The sequence below is a fragment of the Mercenaria mercenaria genome, chromosome 7 (assembly GCF_021730395.1).
Source record: "Mercenaria mercenaria strain notata chromosome 7, MADL_Memer_1, whole genome shotgun sequence".
Classification (NCBI taxonomy): domain Eukaryota; kingdom Metazoa; phylum Mollusca; class Bivalvia; order Venerida; family Veneridae; genus Mercenaria; species Mercenaria mercenaria.
In genome coordinates this window covers 67,031,540-67,050,477 of record NC_069367.1, presented here as the reverse complement: position 1 = coordinate 67,050,477, position 18,938 = coordinate 67,031,540, and the positions used below count along the sequence as shown (strand labels likewise).

Below are 18,938 nucleotides of genomic sequence, written 5' to 3'. Positions count from 1 at the left end.
TGAACATTAAGTATACTCCTTAAAAACATTTCTGCATCACAGTCTTTAAGAAAGTTGCTCAGTTCAATACTGTAGTGTCTTTCGATACAAGACAGAAAGGTGGAATGATCGAGACCTTTTATGAAATGCACATTCTGATATTAAATGCAAATTCAAGTCAAAATTTTATCAGCCTAAAATCAGCGTAAAATTGTTTACTGCATAGCTGTGTGTTTAATCACAGGTGTTAATTTAATCAAAAGGTGTAAATCACACCTTTTGATAATTTAAGTGCTAAACTAATGGAGTTCACATTTTTTTTTATCTGAGAATATGCATCCGACTTGAACAAATTATGAACATTTATTAAAAAATCATAAAGAACAGGAACTGGAGTAAAAGATAATTTTAGTTAATATATATGAAAGCTTTTAACCATATTCATTGAGGCCATATCTCAAAATAAATGATGAAATTAAGGGATAAAAGGTTGACTTAACAAGAGCTATATTTTTCTTTGAATGTCCAAATTATATCACTAAATACTTGCTGCAGTTCATTACAAATGTACACTTTATTTCAATACAATCCAAGATTTACTATTAAGGTGAAATTGTTTAAGAAACAAATTATTTAAAAATTGGGGGTGAAACGTCTTGGGTATAACTAAACTGGGGGGGAAACGTCTTGGGAGGAAACGTCTTGGGGGGGAACTGTCTTGGGGGGGAAACGTCCGGTATTCTCTTAAATGTATCTATTTTGTAACCATGGTGATACTAACCCTAACCTCTAGTCAGTATATTATGCATTTGATACACTAAATGCGCGCGGACATGCAAAAAAATGAGTAATTTTGCCGTACGCTCCAATGGATAATAATTCCGCGCCTGCGCAGAACGGCTGCACCAACTCTGCAATGAGAAACATTCAACAAGTATAGGTTCTTAACATTATACGAAATAACCAAACAATAAAACATGAATACATACTGCATGTGTCACAGGGTGAGAAAAATATGCAATCAGTCCGAGGCTGTGACCTATTGCTTTCAAGGTGAGTGCGCTACTGGCTGAGCTAACGGCTGTTTGTCAGACATTCTCCCCCATGACATACACCCCCACAACTTGGAATTTCATCCTCGAATTCCGAAAGTACATGATATTGCAAGCGTAAGACAGACTAAGCAAGCATGCCACGGCCATGTTTGGTGACAAATGTCTATGAGAAAAATGCACAGTCAGTAGCAGCCGCCACGCCACTGCAAATCAGGGGACATAATTTCTTACTTTTTCCAGAAATCTGACCTCACTATAGGGCCAATAGAAACATGCTTATTCTTGAAAAGTACGGCATTTCCCAAACTGAACAGGTACCCGATTCTTTAGTCTAAAGATAGAACATTACGTATATGACGTGTTTTGCATAGAATCTTTGGGAAATCCTTGAAAAAAGACAGAAAAAAAAATTCATTCCCAGATTTTTAGATCAAAAACGCAATATACGCTGAGCAAACTGGTATTTTTCTGTAGGAAAATGATCGTTTTACATACAGAGTGCGCTTAATACTGTTGTAATTGCGCGCACGTACATTTTTTAGACGGAGTAATTTTTGCTACGGGAGGTAATCCGCCATTCCGCGATGATAACTTTGCAGGTGCCCGTAATATTTTGGCCTCATTTTCTTGGTAATTATCCCTGCATATGTACATTTATGTTACCAGTTTAATGCATTCCATCTGTCTGAGTGTGCTAATGGTTTCTGTTGGTGATATTGGAAGCCAGAACAAACAGAAATCTTGTTCATTTTTCACGGGCGTTTCATACCCTAATTTACTCGAACCTAACTATACGCCAGTTCGGTAGGTTCATTGATATGACGAATTACGTTTTTCGTAGTGTTTAAATAATGTATTTCTTATACTATGATATTGATAGTTTGAAATATGGGTGTATATTAAATAACTTGAAATTGAAATAGACAATGTTATTTAAACCAACGAACAATATGAATAATAATTAAGTTTTTTTAGAAAACAGTCACTGAATTTTAGCAATAGTCGTAATGGAAAATTGTAGATCTATAAAATTATTTTTATGCCCCCGAAGGAAGGCATATTAGTTTTCAACTGTCCGTAAGTTCGTTCGTTCGTTCGTTAGTCACGTTAACTTTTTGCATGAAGGCACTTTACTCGCGAACCACCATATCCAAGACCTTCAAACTTCACATGCTGATAGTACTTATTGAGTACACCACCCCTACTGACTTTGGGGTCACCAGGACAAAGGTCAAGGTCACAGGGGCCAACGTTAACTTTTTGCATGAAGGCACTTTACTCGCGAACCACTGCACCCAGGACCTTCAAACTTCACATGCTGATAGTACTTATTGAGTACAGCACCCCTACTGACTTTGGGGTCACCAGGTCAAAGGTCAAGTTCACAGAGGCCAACGTTAACTTTTTGCATGAAGGCACTTTACTCGCGAACCACTTCACCCAGGACCTTCAAACTTCACTTGCTGATAGTACTTATTGAGTACACCACCCCTACTGACTTTGGGGTCACCAGGTCAAAGGTCAAGGTCACAGGGGCCAACGTTAACTTTTTGCATGAAGGCACTTTACTCGCGAACCACTGCACCCAGGACCTTCAAACTTCACGTGCTGATAGTACTTATTGAGTACACCACTCCTACTGACTTTGGGGTCACCAGGTCAAAGGTCAAGGTCACAGGGGCCAACGTTAATTTTTTGCATGAAGGCACTTTTCTTGCGAACCACTTCACCCAGGACCTTCAAACTTTACATGCTGATAGTACTTAATGAGTACACCAACCCTACTGACTTTGGGGTCACCAGGTCAAAGGTCAAGATGCTGCGGGGGCATTTGTCACCATTAGTGACAGCTCTTGTTTAAAAGTCTGTGTGTGTGTGTTTGTTAACTTTGTGACCACTTCTTATTAAAACGATTCTTATTTGTAACCAAAAAAAACAACAAAACATTCCTAACTTCTTTAATGGATAAGTATTTTACACATTAGAAAACATGGCCTAGTTTTTTTCAGTGTCAGTTCAAAGAAATCTGTTCCTTTAAACTTTCACATACTGGAATGATTTTAATTTTCTTTCCAAACTGTCATAACGTGTTGCAAGGTTTGGCTGTTAAATTTATTGTAACATATAAATGTGAAATACCAAAATGTCATGCAATAGAATTGACTTTACAAAATGCTTTCAAAGCTGGAAAGTTTAAAGATTGGAAACACTGGATACAAATATTGTTCATTTGCCAGTTTTGTGATACTACATTTTAGAAAATTCCTAACATCACAGATAATACAGGATAATCCAATAAATAATGTGCTTATGTACCCTAGATATGTCCCAGTAAGTGGGTGGGGTAATTCTGTACCTTCCAAAATAAGTTTTTGGCAATTTACTGGACATCTGTCACCAATATTATGATCAAATAACATATCTTAAAGTACACCTATACATAACTGATATATATAGTATCATATGAGCATACTTAAAGCTGTGAAACAAGCTTAATTAAGTTTTTCTTGCTTATTTTGGGTATTTTTGTTTTGAGGTTGCTTGTTAAGAGTCCCTATTGTGAGGGAACAACCAACTGGAAGTTCAACATCTAGGTACAGAATAGGTCAGTGGTGTTTGTAGTACCAGTCTAAAGTGACTTATGGGCTGAAAACATTTATATTATGGAAAAATAAAATGAGGTCAACTATTTTGATAATAAACAATCAAAACTAATTTATAGCATTATTTGTTGATGTTTGTATGCTGTTCAACTGTTAATGTTTTGACATAACAATAAACATATTAAAAGTATATATTTTTGTGAATGTCTTGATCATATCTACCAGAAAATGTAAGGTGGATTATAGCATCTTTAAAAATCAGTGGTTGTTGCTACAGTCAGGGGCTCTAACACAACAAGTAACACAGACATGTACAAAAACTCATTTGTACCTCAAACCATCTGCGATTGGAATTACCAGACTCAGTTGTAACCTGTACCAAAAACGATACATTCAAACGTGCTCTCTTGGACTATAGATCGCGCAATTAACATCTAACATCAAGCGTGCGCACACCCTCGATAATTTCGGGTCATTAGTGAGATAATTTCCAGTATCAATACAGATACAGACCTAGGACCACTCACAGGGTGGGTAATCTACCTACTGAACTAACCGGCTGCCTGACACATTTTGTCCCCTAACGTGACAAAGTCTATACCATGACGTACATGCCTACAAATTGGAAATAAATTTGTCTTCATATTCCGGAGGTATATAACACTGCAAGCATAAGATTGATCAATCAAGCAATTGCACGGCCCCATATTGGGCACCAAATGTCACAGGGTGAGAAAAATGTGCAGTCAGGCTGGGGCTCCTGGGACCTCTTGCTTAATACAGGGTGTGTGCTCAACCAACTGAGCTAACACTGGCTGCCAATATTGCAAGCGTCGTAAGATTATAAACTAATTTCAATACATGTTTCAAATTTGGTATATGGGTGGTTTTCAAAATAATGAAGCTTTTTCTTCTCTCTCACCTTACTTTAATTCAGTTCAGTTTTAGAATGTGTTTTGGAGCAAAATATATCCAAATCAATGTACTCAATAAATGTGTGGAATTTTATCTTGATGGCTCAAGCAGTTTTAAAGTTATATTAAATTATATAGCTAATTTTGTCCCCTGTGCACCCAAAAAAGTGTGACATTTTACATGAAGTATAGTTTTCAACTGAGGTTTACTTTTTAAAATCATGCTTTATTGTTACAGCTGTGGCTTTTTAATGTAACTTAAACTCTGCACATTTAAATAAAATACTTCTTTTCTTTACCTACATCTTATTGTTAACACTATTTCACATCTTGTGATGGAACCCTTTTCACGAAAAATAGTGAAAAAAATACTAAATTTAAATGTTGAACACTACAATTTCATAACCCTATTACTTTTCTAAAGTCTTAATGTTTTTCTAAGATCTTTATCCTTTCAGCTGTGAAGACACAGTATGATTTTTTTCTTTAATAAATCGACTTTCTCAGAAACTTGATGAATGTCTATACACCTAAAAATGTCCCCTGTGCACCTTTTCAGTTGTTAAGTGTCAGATATCTTTTATTCTTTAAATAAAATGGGATTTTACTTTATTTTCCTTGAAAGGGAGTTACAACAGATACAAAAGCAGCCTTCAACTTCACATATTACTGACTGTTAAACATTCACAAGGCCAAAAGTGATGTCCCCTGTGCACCCTTTTTATGACATATATCAATTATCATAGCATTACTGTAATTTGTGGTGGCATTTCTTTATTCTTAGCAGTGTGTATGCAAAATTTAGGCATTACTTGATAATTTAGCATTATATAAGAAACCCTGGACAATTAAAAATTCATTGTTTGCATTTTTTCCGAAGTTGCCAATTTTCAAGTTTAAAAGTGGAAATATCAATTTTATTGCTTCTTAAGCTCTTAAGTTTACCTAAATATGTAAATGTTCACTAGTAAATATTATGTAGTTAAAAGAATTTTACTTACCATGAACATATTCTATGAATAAATATTTTGATACAATTTGTCCCCTGTGCACCCTTTTTAGTAACATTATAAAGTATGTATGAATTTTACTATTCCATTTTATCATGCATGGTATTTTGTCATTTTTCTAATATGAATAAGCAGTTCATTTAAATTAAATGATTTCAGTTTGTTAGTTATGTATAAAGTCACTTATTTTTCATTTAAAGCATTACATTTTGTTGAATTTTCATGGTTTTGTAGTGAAAATTTTCAATTTTGTAGTTATTTTATGGAATAAACTTTTTTTTGATAGTATTTGTCTAAAGTTTATTACCAGTAGTCTTTTTATGAATAGAAAACTAATAATGGATGAATATTACACTGATCTTCAGTATGTGTCCCCTGTGCATCTGTAAAATAACTCAATTTTGAGTAGACAATTCTAGAAATTAGAATTACTGGACATTCTTGAAATTTGGCATAAGGTTTATAAACATGCAACATGTCAGAAAAAAGTTGGTTTTATAATTATATGGTAGTTATTTTGCATTCAGCAACAACTTTTCTAGGTAAAGTTTTATTTTCATGTCAAATTTGTGCAGAAAGGGTGATTTTAAAAACCAATGTCCACAAACATATGATTAAATAAGTTTCAAACCGTACACATACACCCATTACTTATCATTTATGTTGAAAAAATTACTGTTATACATATTTCCTTGTCATAAAACCATGCAACATTTATCACCCACCTTACTGGAAATTCACTGAACTTTCGAATTAAAGGCTGAAATATTTTCTGATTGGCATTTCTCAACACTTCCCCAAAGTTATTTCCTTCAAATTTGAAGTATTTGCTATAATAAAAAATAGATGACCACCATCAGAAATAAGTTTGAATTTTCAACCCCTATGTCACACTTTTGCTTCATTATTTTGAAAACCACCCATATACTGTAATAACCAGGAGTAACCAAAGAAAAGAAGGGTAACCCAGTAACCAGAAAAAGACACATGTTTTTTCTCAAATCATTGTCAATACAATCACGTTTCATTGGTCTATGCTGTAGTAACCAGGAGTAACTCAGTAACCAATGAAAAGAAGGGTAACACAGTAACCAGGAAAAAAGACATGTTTTCCTCAACAAAATCTTACAATTGTCATTAGCTATGTGTATTGCTGCACATTTAAAAAAGAGTAACCAAAGCAATAGAGTAAGCAACCCCAGTAACCAAATGTATATGTAGTAGGTTACAAATGGATTTACTTGTGCAGGGGTGCACATTTTGTGCCATATCAGGGTTTTCCCTAGACTTCAAAATTGGGGACATATTATGTCCCCCTAAGGTTAGAATTTAGGGGTCATTTGAAATTTCAGTGGGACATATTACTTCTTTGATCATCAATTCAGATTCACAATACAAGATATATCGTGGTGTAGCGGTTCTCATATTGGGTGGCCGTGGTAGCTCAATTGTTAGAGCATTGGCATGATAAGCTGAAGGTCCGAGGTTCGAATCACGGTCGAGGCTGCACATTTTTCCTGAGACTGTTACATTTGGGGGCTTGTCCGAGATGCTCACCCATGGAGCCCATGCGGGGCAAAGCAGTTTGGCTGGGGTGTGCAACTGAATTCGGATAACAGTCTGCGACAGACATTGGCAAGGAGTGCCAATGTCTCGCAATAAGAGGGAAGGTAGCAGTTCTTGTATCGGATGGCCTGGGTAGCTCAATTGGTAGAGTGTTGGCATGGTAAGCCGGAGGTCCGAGGTTCGAATCCTGGTCAAGGCTGCACATTTTTCCTGAGACTGTTACAGTAGGAAGTGATTTCGCAACGTAAACATAAAGGCAAAGAATTATAGAACCAAACCGCTGAACCTAACAGTTTAAAAAAACAAACAGTTTCAAATTCATAAATATTTTTTGTATAGATACAAATAATGATTAATTTGATAAAAGTAAATGTTTCATCTTCAAGTAACTTTCGCACCAAAAATTTGTACATCCTCCCACATAATAGTTCTTTTGCTTCGTTGAGACGCATAGCATGGAGAGTATTTCATGAGATTGGTTTGCTAAAATAAGACTATTTTTAGTTACGAAAAAAACACCCACATTTTCTGAAAATGAAACTGACTTCGTTCGTTGAATTGGACTAAATTTACTGGAGACAGATTACAATTAATGGCGCAAAGTAGTGATTTTTGGGGTCATTTCAGACAAAAATGCGTCAAAGCACTGGATTTTGTGCATCAGGGAAAACCCTGCATCTACATAAGATTGACCAGGCAAGCATGTCACGGCCCCATCAGGGCTAGCGCTGGGTTGAAAAAAGTTTGAGCCAGATTTTTACGCTGCGGATCGAAGAGGCTTGCACGCCCATTCGCGTGTCCACGACAGGGTTTTGGTGGGGTTCACAGGGGGCTTTGCCCCCAAAGCTTTTGGGCTTTAAGGTATTTCAAATGCTTAGATTGCAGCAGAAAACACCATTATCTGAATGGTCTGTCCTTGTGTAATAATAAGCAAAACAGTGCATCAAGGATAAATTTATTTTTAACCATAATTTATATCATTTCTCAATATATTAACAATATAGGCTCGCACGCCCATTCGTGTGTCCATGACAGGGCTTTGATGGGGTTCACAGGGAGATTTGCCCCCTGAAGCTTTTGGGCTTTAAGGTATTTCAAATGCTTAGATTGCAGCAGAAAACACCATTATCCACAAATGTTAAATCATACTAAATGCTTCATTACTGAATGGTCTGTCCTTGTGTAATAATAAGCAAAACAGTGCATCAAGGATAAAAATACAACGGATTTGTATACAAACGCGATCTCGCTTATTTTCCATTTTTTAGCTGAATTTAGAGTCCTAGTTCCACTTTTCACAGATTTTGCTTTCTTTGCAGGAGGTAAACTACCTGATTCAAAACTACGTTTCTCAGCCATAATGACAAGCAAGAAATTAATTTAAAAACATTTTATCATATACTTATTGGCATCAATAATGAATTACTGATTTGAAATAATTTTATTTAATTGAACTTTTTTGAACAATAAAGGCCTAACTAAAGTAAAGGAACCAGCGTGGGAGCCATCTGGTCTAGTCGCGTAATGGCTGCCAGGTATTTGAACACTAATTTTTCACTTGGCATGGCAACAGAGGTCTAAATTAAAGCTACTTTCTGTTTAAATTTCATTGTGGATGTATTTTTGACATTTTGGTAGGAAAAATGGGAGAGCAGGTTGTATTTGGTGATGTGAAGCTCAATTTTAGTATGAGTAGTACTTCCAGGTCACAGCAGTGTGATTTTGATGTGATTTTACAGTAAGCAAATGTGACCAGAGAAATCTCTCTTAGAAGATATATGACCCCTACTTTTCTCTTCATTTTATATCAGTTTTATCAGAACTCTTTAAAATAAGGTAAGGATTTGTTCTCTGAAATGGGTCTAGCTATGTTTGGTAGCTCTTTAAAAAATGTCAGTTTTATATAGAATATATAGGGAAAACTATTTACATGTTTGTGAGCTAAAGATCAAACACACTTACCTTTCAACATTCTTTAATCTTGTCTTTTGATGAGATAATAAAAGATGGCCCATTATTCAATCAAGGAACTTCAATCATGGCATGTGCCACAAACAAACACCTTTGATCCATGTATATTCATTAATCAGTACCAACTGTGAGAGATGCTTTTAATTACCCCAGGGGCACAGGTTTATTGTCACTTGATGGTGTTAATGGACCATGGACTGTGCCTCTTGTTTATTGCATGTTTTGTCACAGTCTGTCTTGGCACTCTTTGGTCCAAAATAACATTATATAAAAATTGACTGGTTTTAATTCTTAAAGTAGGGTTTTTTTAGAGTTTGAGCCATTTCTGAATTTTCTTGAGCCAAAATTAGCATTTTAAGCATTTTGCTCAAAATGCCCATTCCAGCGCTAGCCCTGCCCATGTTGGGCACCAAATGTCATAAAGTGAGGAAAATGTGCAATCAGTCAGGAGCTCAAACCTGGGACCACTCGCTTACAGGGTGAGTGCTCTACTGACTGAGCTAATCGGCTTGCTGACACATTTTCTTCCCTAACGTGACCAAGTCTGTGGCCTGACACACGGGCAGTTTCTTAAAACTGTTACAAATGCAAACTACCTTGGATTTGACCTATCGGCTGCACAACAGCAAACAGAACACTTTCATAAAACTTAGCGAAATAATTTCAGCTTCAGAGATGCTGTTACTGGTTTCTGAGCTCTTTCAAACTTCATATTGAAACAAAACCAGAAGTCTGTCATGCTATAAGTTCGTCAAATGAAATGCCAGGACTTACCTTTTACTTTAAAATATGGAAGTGTCAATCGGCACAGTGGTCATGCTGATTATTAACTCGTCTGATTTTTTAAAAAAAATCTATGAGCTGTTGTCGTCACTTGTCAGATCGTCAGCATTGGTTAAATTTTTTGTTTTGGTCCACCTTTTCTAACAAAATATAAGAGCTACAGTTTTGAAACTTTGCGTACTTGTTTATCATCATTAGAATACTATCTAGGCAAAGAACCATAACTCTGATATGTATTTTGTGAGAATTATTGCCCTTTTTGTGCTGAGGAAGTTTGAGTTTCTTAGTTAATTTTTAGCTTGACTATTCGAAGACTAGCTATTCTACTCACCCTGGCGTCGGTGTCGGAGTCACACCTTGGTTAAAGTTTTGCATGCAAGTACATATGGCTGTCATTTAAAGGCATATAGTTTTGAAACTTACTTTTCTTTTTCTAGGTCAAGTCCCCAGGGTTTTCCCTGATGAACAAAATCCTGCATTTTGACACATTTTTGCCTGAAATGACCCCAAAAATCACTACTTTGTGCCATCAATGGCACAGTCGTAGTCTGTCTCCAGTAGATGTAGTCCAGTTCAACCAATGAAAAATTTCTGTCTCATTTTCAGAAAATGTGGGTTTTTCTGTAACTAAAAATACAGTTTTATTTTAGCAAACCAATCGAAGGTAGCGAATTAGTCAGCTCACTGACATTGTTCGATAACATTTGGATTTTATCACTGCTAATAGTTGTGCGAGATCGTAAAGACACAAAAATGGGTCACAGAAATGTTGCATAAAATGTTAGACTCTTTCTTTAGCGGCGAATTGGATTTAAACATTTGAATTCTATCAAAAAGAGATGCTAATGTAAAGCAATCTCACGAAGTTCCAGCCAAGAAGGCAAAGGGACAGGCTCGTGGTTTTTGCTAGGAGTAGTTGAGTAGATTTAAGTGGGTCACAGGACGAAAACAATATTTCCTAAGACATGAGTCTTAGGACCATGAAATGCTATCCATGCTTAAGTGAAACAGAACAAACCAATTTTAGGAGAAAAGTTACTTGAAGATGAAACATTCATTTTTGTCAAATTAATCATTAATTGTATATACAAAAAATATTTATCAATTTGAAACTGTTTATTTTTAGCTCACCTGAGCAATGCTCAGGGTGAGCTATTGTGATCACGCTGTGTCCGTCGTGCGTCCGTCGTCAACATTTGTGTTTAAACGACATCTCCTCCAAAACCACAGAATGGATTTTGATGAAACTTGGCCATGATGTTCCTTGAGTAGTCCTCTACCAAAGTTGTTCAGACGGTTCCGCTTGGTTTCACATAGGGGCTGCAGAGCTGAAAATAGAAAAAAACTTCAAACGACATCTCCTCCTAAACCGATGGTCCAATTTTGAAATAATTCCACACAAATGGTCCTTATGTCACCCGATTCGTCAAAAAACATGGCCGCCGGAGGGCGTGGTCACTTTTCCCTATATGTATATAGTGGAAACTTCAAAAGTCTTCTTGTATGAAACTGCTGGCCCGATTTTGAAATAATTTTACACAAATGGTCCTTGTGTGACCCTCTACCAAGATTGTTCAGTTTATTCCGATTCGTCAAAAAACATGGCTGCCAGAGGGCATGGTCACTTTTCCCTATATGTTTATAGTGGAAACTTTAAAAATCTTGTATGAAACTGCTGGCCCGATTTAAGAATAATTTTACACAAATGGTCCTTGTGTGACCCTCTACCGAGATTGTTCAGATTATTTTGATTCGTCAAAAAACATGACTTTGCACACTTAAGTCTTGTTTATCATCATTCAGGGCTTTTTCTAGGGTTTTTGGGGAAAAGGCTTCTGGTCAAATTGGGAATTTTTTATGTGGTAAATTGTCAAATTGGGGAGAAAGTATCGACAGATCAAGTAAATACTAAATTTTTAACTTTTAATCATATTAATTTAAGACTTTAATTATTTATTAAGTCTATCTGGTAGACATTCAAACTAATTACAAATTTAAAGTACCCCCTATTGAAATTTAGAGAAATTATTTTTCAGGATTTTTTCCAAGTTGCTGATACTAGACAGACCTTGCAATAATAACTCTTCATTTGTCATGTTTTAACTTTTGTTTACACTCTGTATGTTTTCATCAGGATTACAACTGAATTTTACAAAAAGCATTGAAAAATTGGGTCGTGAAAATATGTTTCTAGTTTAAATTTAGATTCTGCTTTTCAGACTATGGTGAAATAGAAGTCCCTCCTGCACCAGAAACTGTTGCCTCATATGATATCAATGGACCAAGGCTGATGATATCTAAGATTGTCAATGAAAATTTCAAGTCCTACGCAGGTGTCAGGGCTCTTGGTCCCTTTCATAAGGTACTTTTTACACAAATATTTGCTAAATGCTTCCTTTGATTGGATAAATTTAAATTTTTAACAAAACAAATTATGTTGAAGACAGTGATTGAGTGAATGTATTGCATGTAGTAGTTTGCTTACATTGTATATAAAACAGGCTTTCTGATCAAAAGGTTTAAGGACACTACTGCTGAATCACTGACTGGAAATGTTGATTTTGGTTGTGCAATACCTGTATATAATTGTGCCACAAGAGAAACATCTCAGCTTGTACTTACTTTTCAGAGTTTTACGTCAATCGTTGGTCCAAATGGTAGCGGGAAGTCTAACGTAATAGACTCAATGTTGTTTGTGTTTGGATATCGTGCAGCTAAAGTGCGACTGAAGAAACTCAGCGGTCTTATACACAACAGTGAGAATCATCTAGACATAGGAAGCTGTACAGTAACTGTCTACTTCCAGAAAATTGTTGATACTGGGGTACGTACTGTTGTACTGCTGTTACGAAAGAAATTTTGGAGAACTGTATTTGAAGCAGAGTTGTGCTAATTTATTGAATATTCATATGTTTCTAGTTGGATGTTAACTTGAGCTGATAAGAAATAATGTGTTGTATAGCATGAAAGAAGTTACATAGTAAACATCTCAAATTTTGTTTGTAATCAGAAATTGTGAATTAAGCATTGTAAATAAACAACCAGATCAAAAATCAGATGCTTTTCAGTTGCAGATTTTTGCAATTATAAAAATGTATTTGTTTGTTTTAAAATGTAACGTAATAATAGTTATACCCCCACAAAACAAAGTTTGGTTGGGTATATAGGAATATTAGGAGTGAGTTTGTTGGTCGGTCGTTTGGTCGGTCCGTTGGTTTTCATGGTTACCAGATAATAACTCGTGCTTGACAGATTTAAATAATTTTTAGTACACTAGTGTAACATCATAAAATACAGGTCAAGTTCGACTGAGGTCAGTAGGTCAAAGGTCAAGGTCACAATGACCTGGAACAGTTAAACCGTTTCCGGACGATAACTTGAGAACGCTTGGGCCTAGGATCATAAAAGTTAATAGGAAGGTTTGTCATGACCAGCAGATGACCCCTATTGATTTTGAGGTCAGTAGGTCAAAGGTTAGGTCCGTATTGTTGGGTTATAATTCATCACTCCTGTGACAGCTCTAGTTTTATATGGAATGGTCAGTCTGGTTAGCTCAGTAGCTAGAACATTTCATTTCTTGATTCACCTGGGTAAGTTAACAGCTATTTACATAGGACAGGTGAGTACTGGTACAGAATTTCAGTAAGTTTATCGATTACTGACACATAAATTCTGTAGGAAAAATGGAATTCCACTAAATTAACAATATTAATGTACAGGTAGTTTCAAATTGTATACTATTATAATGTACATTTCATACATTCACAGGCAGGTGAGAATGATTACACTGTTGTACCAAACTCCGAGTTCAATGTATCACGTACAGCATTCAAGGATAATTCCTCGGTATACAGTATCAATGGGAAGAGATCTACATACAAGGATGTTGGAATTCTGTTACGAGGCAGCGGTATTGATCTCGATCATAACAGATTCTTGATCTTACAGGTAAACTATTCTTGACCCTTGATCTATAAATAAGACATCTGCTTTATAAAGGGAAGTTTTGATGTACCGAGATCTGAGTGATTAAGGAGTATTTTAGGTTGAAAATAACCTGAAATCTAATACAATTTATCAATATAAGGGGCAGTTGTTATACTTTTATTTGCCATTCTATCACAGTTAATTAGTATCCTCTTAGGAAATTGTTATTAAGAATTCTTAGTCCTGGTTTAAGGGTTAGTAAGAGATCTGAATAACTTTTTTGTGCTCACCAAAATTATTCTGGGGAGGGGTCACTTAGATTTGCCCTTGTCAGTCTGTCCAGATTTGTGTCGTGCATATCTCAAAAAATGTTTGACCTAGAGTCATCAAACATTACAGTGGGGGCATAAGTGGAATGTAAAGGATTTGAGTATTTTGATATGGCATCACTTTACAACTTTAGGACAGCCAATAAATATACCAAGGAATAATGTTTTGGATATAGCATGGCTGTTGAATAAATACACCATTGCATCATTGGTATGTTGTAGGGTGAGGTGGAACAGATTGCTATGATGAAGCCTAAAGGACAGACAGAACATGACGACGGCATGTTGGAGTTCCTGGAAGACATCATTGGTAGTAACAGATTCAAGGAACCTATCGAAATACTTGCTAAACGTGTCGAGACTCTCAATGAGTTGAGAGGTGAGAAGGTAGGTAGTGATATCATTGCCATCATGTTTGGTTTGTTGATTAACTTAGTAAGATTGTATGAATTTAGGAAATATCGTGCTACTGTATTTATTAAAAAATGTTAAAAATTGAAACATTACTCAGCAGGGCTTCAGAAATTTGTCGGTTTTGAAGATTTTTTACTTTTCAGACCGTTCATGAAGTGAAAAGGGAAAAAAAACGGTCCCGTAAAAATGGAGAAAAGTATAAATTTCGGGTTTATATCCCCAATACCCATCTACTGACAAGCAGGAAATTGTTGGTCGCACCCCGAGATAATCAGTAAACGTGTCAAACGGTCTGATTGTCACTTTGATAATCGTCCGTTTAAATTTGCATTTGAACGCATCAAGTGCTCGTGCGGCACATCCTTTAATGTTTGCAGACAGCCGACTGCATGTATTAACATTTTTGACTGGTTTCCAATATGTTGACGGATCCAAATCATTTCAGCGGGGGTCCCCTTCTTTTATTTAGAATCTGTCGGATGGTTTATTTCAAAAGGCTATGTTTGATCACGGGAAAAACAAATGTTCACTGCATTTAATCAAAGAGCTTTAATTGTACATTATAGGTCTTTGATTTAATGAGACATCACACGGAAAACTGATCAAAATATTTTTTATAATTACTTGATTTGAAAAAATTACAAGATTCATTTGTTGGGGCGCCAGTTGAAACAAGTGCAGACAATCGTCTTTGCAACCTGACTGCAAAAAAGAAAAAAAAAATGGACTGGCAAACACGAATGATAAAGAAAACCGGAGTGGCGCTGTTTATCAAATCGGTCTTTTAAAAAACGTTTCAAAATGAATTTTGTTTACATCAGAAGAGAACATATAACTTTATAAAATGTAGTTGCTTATTGAAGTACAACATAAGTGAAATGAAATATCCGTGGCCAACACGCGTGACCTTTTGGTACTATACATGCGGGAAATACGATCTCAGCGTTCATATAACGTACACATTCGGTCCGCGGCAGAGTATTCTTAAAATAATGAGACTGTTTAGCAGAGAATATGCGTCGTGTAATTCACTTTTACACATTGTATTTTATAGAATTCCGTCAAAGAATGAGGAAACATCACAAAGTATCTGCCGTGTATACGGTACCGGTCACATGCGTTGGCTTTTAGACTAGTTACGCACACGGTGTCAGTGCCTCGGTAATTTTATCCATTCAAGTATTTTCTCGGAAAAACATCGAAATTTAAACTAAGTAACGATCACACATAACACTGAATAACTGTCTTCATTGTATGAAAACACGCGGTGACCGGTAACTCAGTTTTAATGCATGACATGCTTATTTCCTTACTCTATCACGTTTTACAAAATATGTAATATTGGGAATGCGGTGGGTGGGGTAGCGCCGATGTCAGGATTTTCATTTCGGACCGATTGAGTTATCAAAATTTCCGGAGCCCTGTTACGCAGTAATTAGTTAAAATTACTATCAGCAATGTATCTAGTGATTAGCAGTGCTGAAAATTTGGTTTTTTAAATGACTTAAAACTGGCCTAGTCAGAACAGAGCTTAAAAGACTAATCTTGGATGCTGGAGTTATAGAATGGTCTCCCAAGTCAGTTTATAATATTGGAGCCATGTGTGTGATGTGATTTGCAAAAACTGGTGTGAAAAGAGTATGTCTCAGAAATGAATCAAACCTAGTCTGCCATTATTTTACTTGGTTGCATTCACTGCTTCCATAAGATCTTCATAAAGATTTTATTGATTATTATGCTGTTTTTGTTGCTAGATGAACAGAGTGAAAGCTGTAGAAAAGGACAAAGATGAACTTGAAGAAGCAAAGAATGAAGCTGTGGAGTTTCTTACCCTGGAAAACAACATTGTCAAACTGAAAAATAAACTCTACCAAAAATACATGTAGGTATTCTTCCTTCTTGTGTATTATTTTGATAAAGGAAAGAAATTTTACAGAATAATTAATACAATCTGATATAAAATAAAGTGCAAGCCATGTAAATATTGCCAAACGTTTTTTTCTTAGTTTAGAGTATGAAGGGAAAAAAATGATTTAGAATACCAAATTTACCTAAGAAAATCTTATTAGTTTTTGAATATTCAGTGGTCTGTATCCAGTTGCATAATGTTACTTCGAAAAGATACAATCTGCTGTTTTAGAATGGCAATTACTAACAGGACTGTTTACCAGTACTAGTATGGAAATCAGGTGATGGTTTTGTGAAGTATTATTTGTGATATGTAAGTTGAAGAGTAAAGTAATTGCATTGAGAACTGTCTTTATTCACAAAGATAATGTAGTTTGTTTGATACTACAGTTCATCATGTATGAAGAATGAGGAGAAAGCCAAGGTGGAGTTTGACAGGGTGAACACGGGTATGGAAGAGTTTAATAAAAAGATGAAGGAAATTACCGATGAGAGACAAGAAAAGGCAAAGAAACAGAAAAAAATTCTTAAGTAAGTTTGTAGACATACAAGTCCTTGGTAGAGATATAGTTTTTGCTGGTATATATTAATTTTAAAGTTGTTTTATATAGGCAAAAATAGAAAAGTTGTTCTTAATTCAGTTACTTTATTATACCCCCACTAAACATGTTTGAGGGGGGTATTATATAGGACTCAGTTTTGTCGCGTCGCGTCCCGAAATCTATTATCTCAGTTATTACCAAATGGATTTGATTCAAACTTAAAATAGATGTTCCACCTCATCACCCACATCATGTGACACAAGGTGCATAACTCTGAAACCAATTTTTTCTGAATTATGCCCCTTTTTACTTAGAATTTAAGGTTGATTTTGATGTATTTTCACTATATCTCAGTTACTACTGAATGGATTTGATTCAAACTTAAAATAGATGATTCACCTCATCACCCACATCATGTGCCCACATAATGTGACACAAGGTGCATAACTCTGACACCAAGTTTTCATGAATTATGTCCCTTTTTACTTAGAATTTAAGGTTAATTTTGTTGTATTTTCACTATATCTCAGTTATTACAAAATGGATTTGATTTAATCTTAAAATAGATGTTTCGCCTCATCACCCACATCTTGTGACACAAGGTGCATAACTCTGACACCAATTTTTCATGAATTATGCACCTTTTTACTTAGAATTTAAGGTTAATTTTGATGTATTTTCACTATATCTCAGTTACTACTGAATGGATTTGATTCAGACTTAAAATAGATGTTCCACCTCATCACCCACATCATGTGACACAAGGTGCATAACTCTGACACCAATTTTTCTTGAATTGTGTCCCCTTTTACCTAGAATTTAAGGTTAATTTTGATGTATTTTCACTATATCTCATTCTGATTGGCTTAGAGCCAAAGGGAAGTAACCTTTTTTGAGTCGGCTAAAGGCTGAAAGCCTTTTGACGAGTCCTTGCTGTTCAGCGATTCTCTAAATGGACCGAATAACACATGAAGGGATGTAGTTCCATTAGATTTCTCAAATTTCAAACAGTTCACTGCATAAATGAAGTTAAGTTGTGTCAATTCCCTTTGCTATGACTAATATACGATGTAATCTGTCATATTTATGACTTGTAATTGTGCAATACTCGAATGTAACTCATTAAGCATAAATGTGCATTTTAAGAATTGCGCAGGCTTACAAAGCTTGCGTAACATCCAGCGAAAGACAAAAAATAGTTCCACAGGGCTCCAGATAAGATGCGTATTAGCGTAAATTACGTATAGAAATAATGCAAATACGCATGTCTAATAATTTCTAAGCGTATAAAAACGTATATAAAATTACAGAAACGCACACAATGCTTTTTTAAAAACAAAATCTGAATTGTCTGGATGCGTTATGTAACATAGCCGATCAGCCTTAATTCTCCCACATTGAACGTATACACGCATCGTATGATTTCTATAAACTTTGCGTGGGTTGAATTTTGCAGTCAGTAAACGGATAAATTATCGGAAGAAGAAGCTCTTACTGGTTTGTTTAGTTACTACTGATATTAAAAATGATTTTAATTCTTATTTTTCGAGAAATAAACAAATCGGCGAAACATTAAATTGTATTTTCCTGTAGTTTTTGAAATCGAAAGTAGATCATCTATGGTTGGCTGCTTTCACGAAATGAAACAACTTTTTTATGAAAAGATTTAAATAAGAGGTAATTTAACCGTAAACTTCAATGTCAGATACTGCCAATTGCTGCTAAATGTCTCCATATCATCACAATTTGTAAAATATATTGTTAAAACTGGAGAAAAGTGTAATCGTATCCGGATATAATATTTTGGGTAAATATCGAGCTGTGTTATGAAATTTTAAGAAAAAAACTAAAAACAAACTGAAACTGGTAGACTATACTGTCAGTACATCAATCATTAGCCGACTCAGGCCCTTCAGGCCTTTGATTTAACTTTTGTA

The 18,938-nt window shown here is 35.4% G+C and overlaps 1 protein-coding gene across 1 annotated transcript in view; it reads left to right on the top strand.

Moving 5' to 3' along the window:
- LOC123555758 (structural maintenance of chromosomes protein 4-like) overlaps nucleotides 1-18,938 on the top strand; it is a 64,626-nt gene that overhangs the window by 5,546 nt on the left and 40,142 nt on the right. The window contains exons 2-7 of the mRNA XM_053548562.1: nucleotides 12,101-12,243; nucleotides 12,511-12,705; nucleotides 13,650-13,829; nucleotides 14,360-14,524; nucleotides 16,306-16,433; nucleotides 16,850-16,990. Coding sequence (XP_053404537.1) covers nucleotides 12,101-12,243; nucleotides 12,511-12,705; nucleotides 13,650-13,829; nucleotides 14,360-14,524; nucleotides 16,306-16,433; nucleotides 16,850-16,990 — 952 coding nt within the window. The remainder of the gene's footprint in view (nucleotides 1-12,100; nucleotides 12,244-12,510; nucleotides 12,706-13,649; nucleotides 13,830-14,359; nucleotides 14,525-16,305; nucleotides 16,434-16,849; nucleotides 16,991-18,938) is intronic.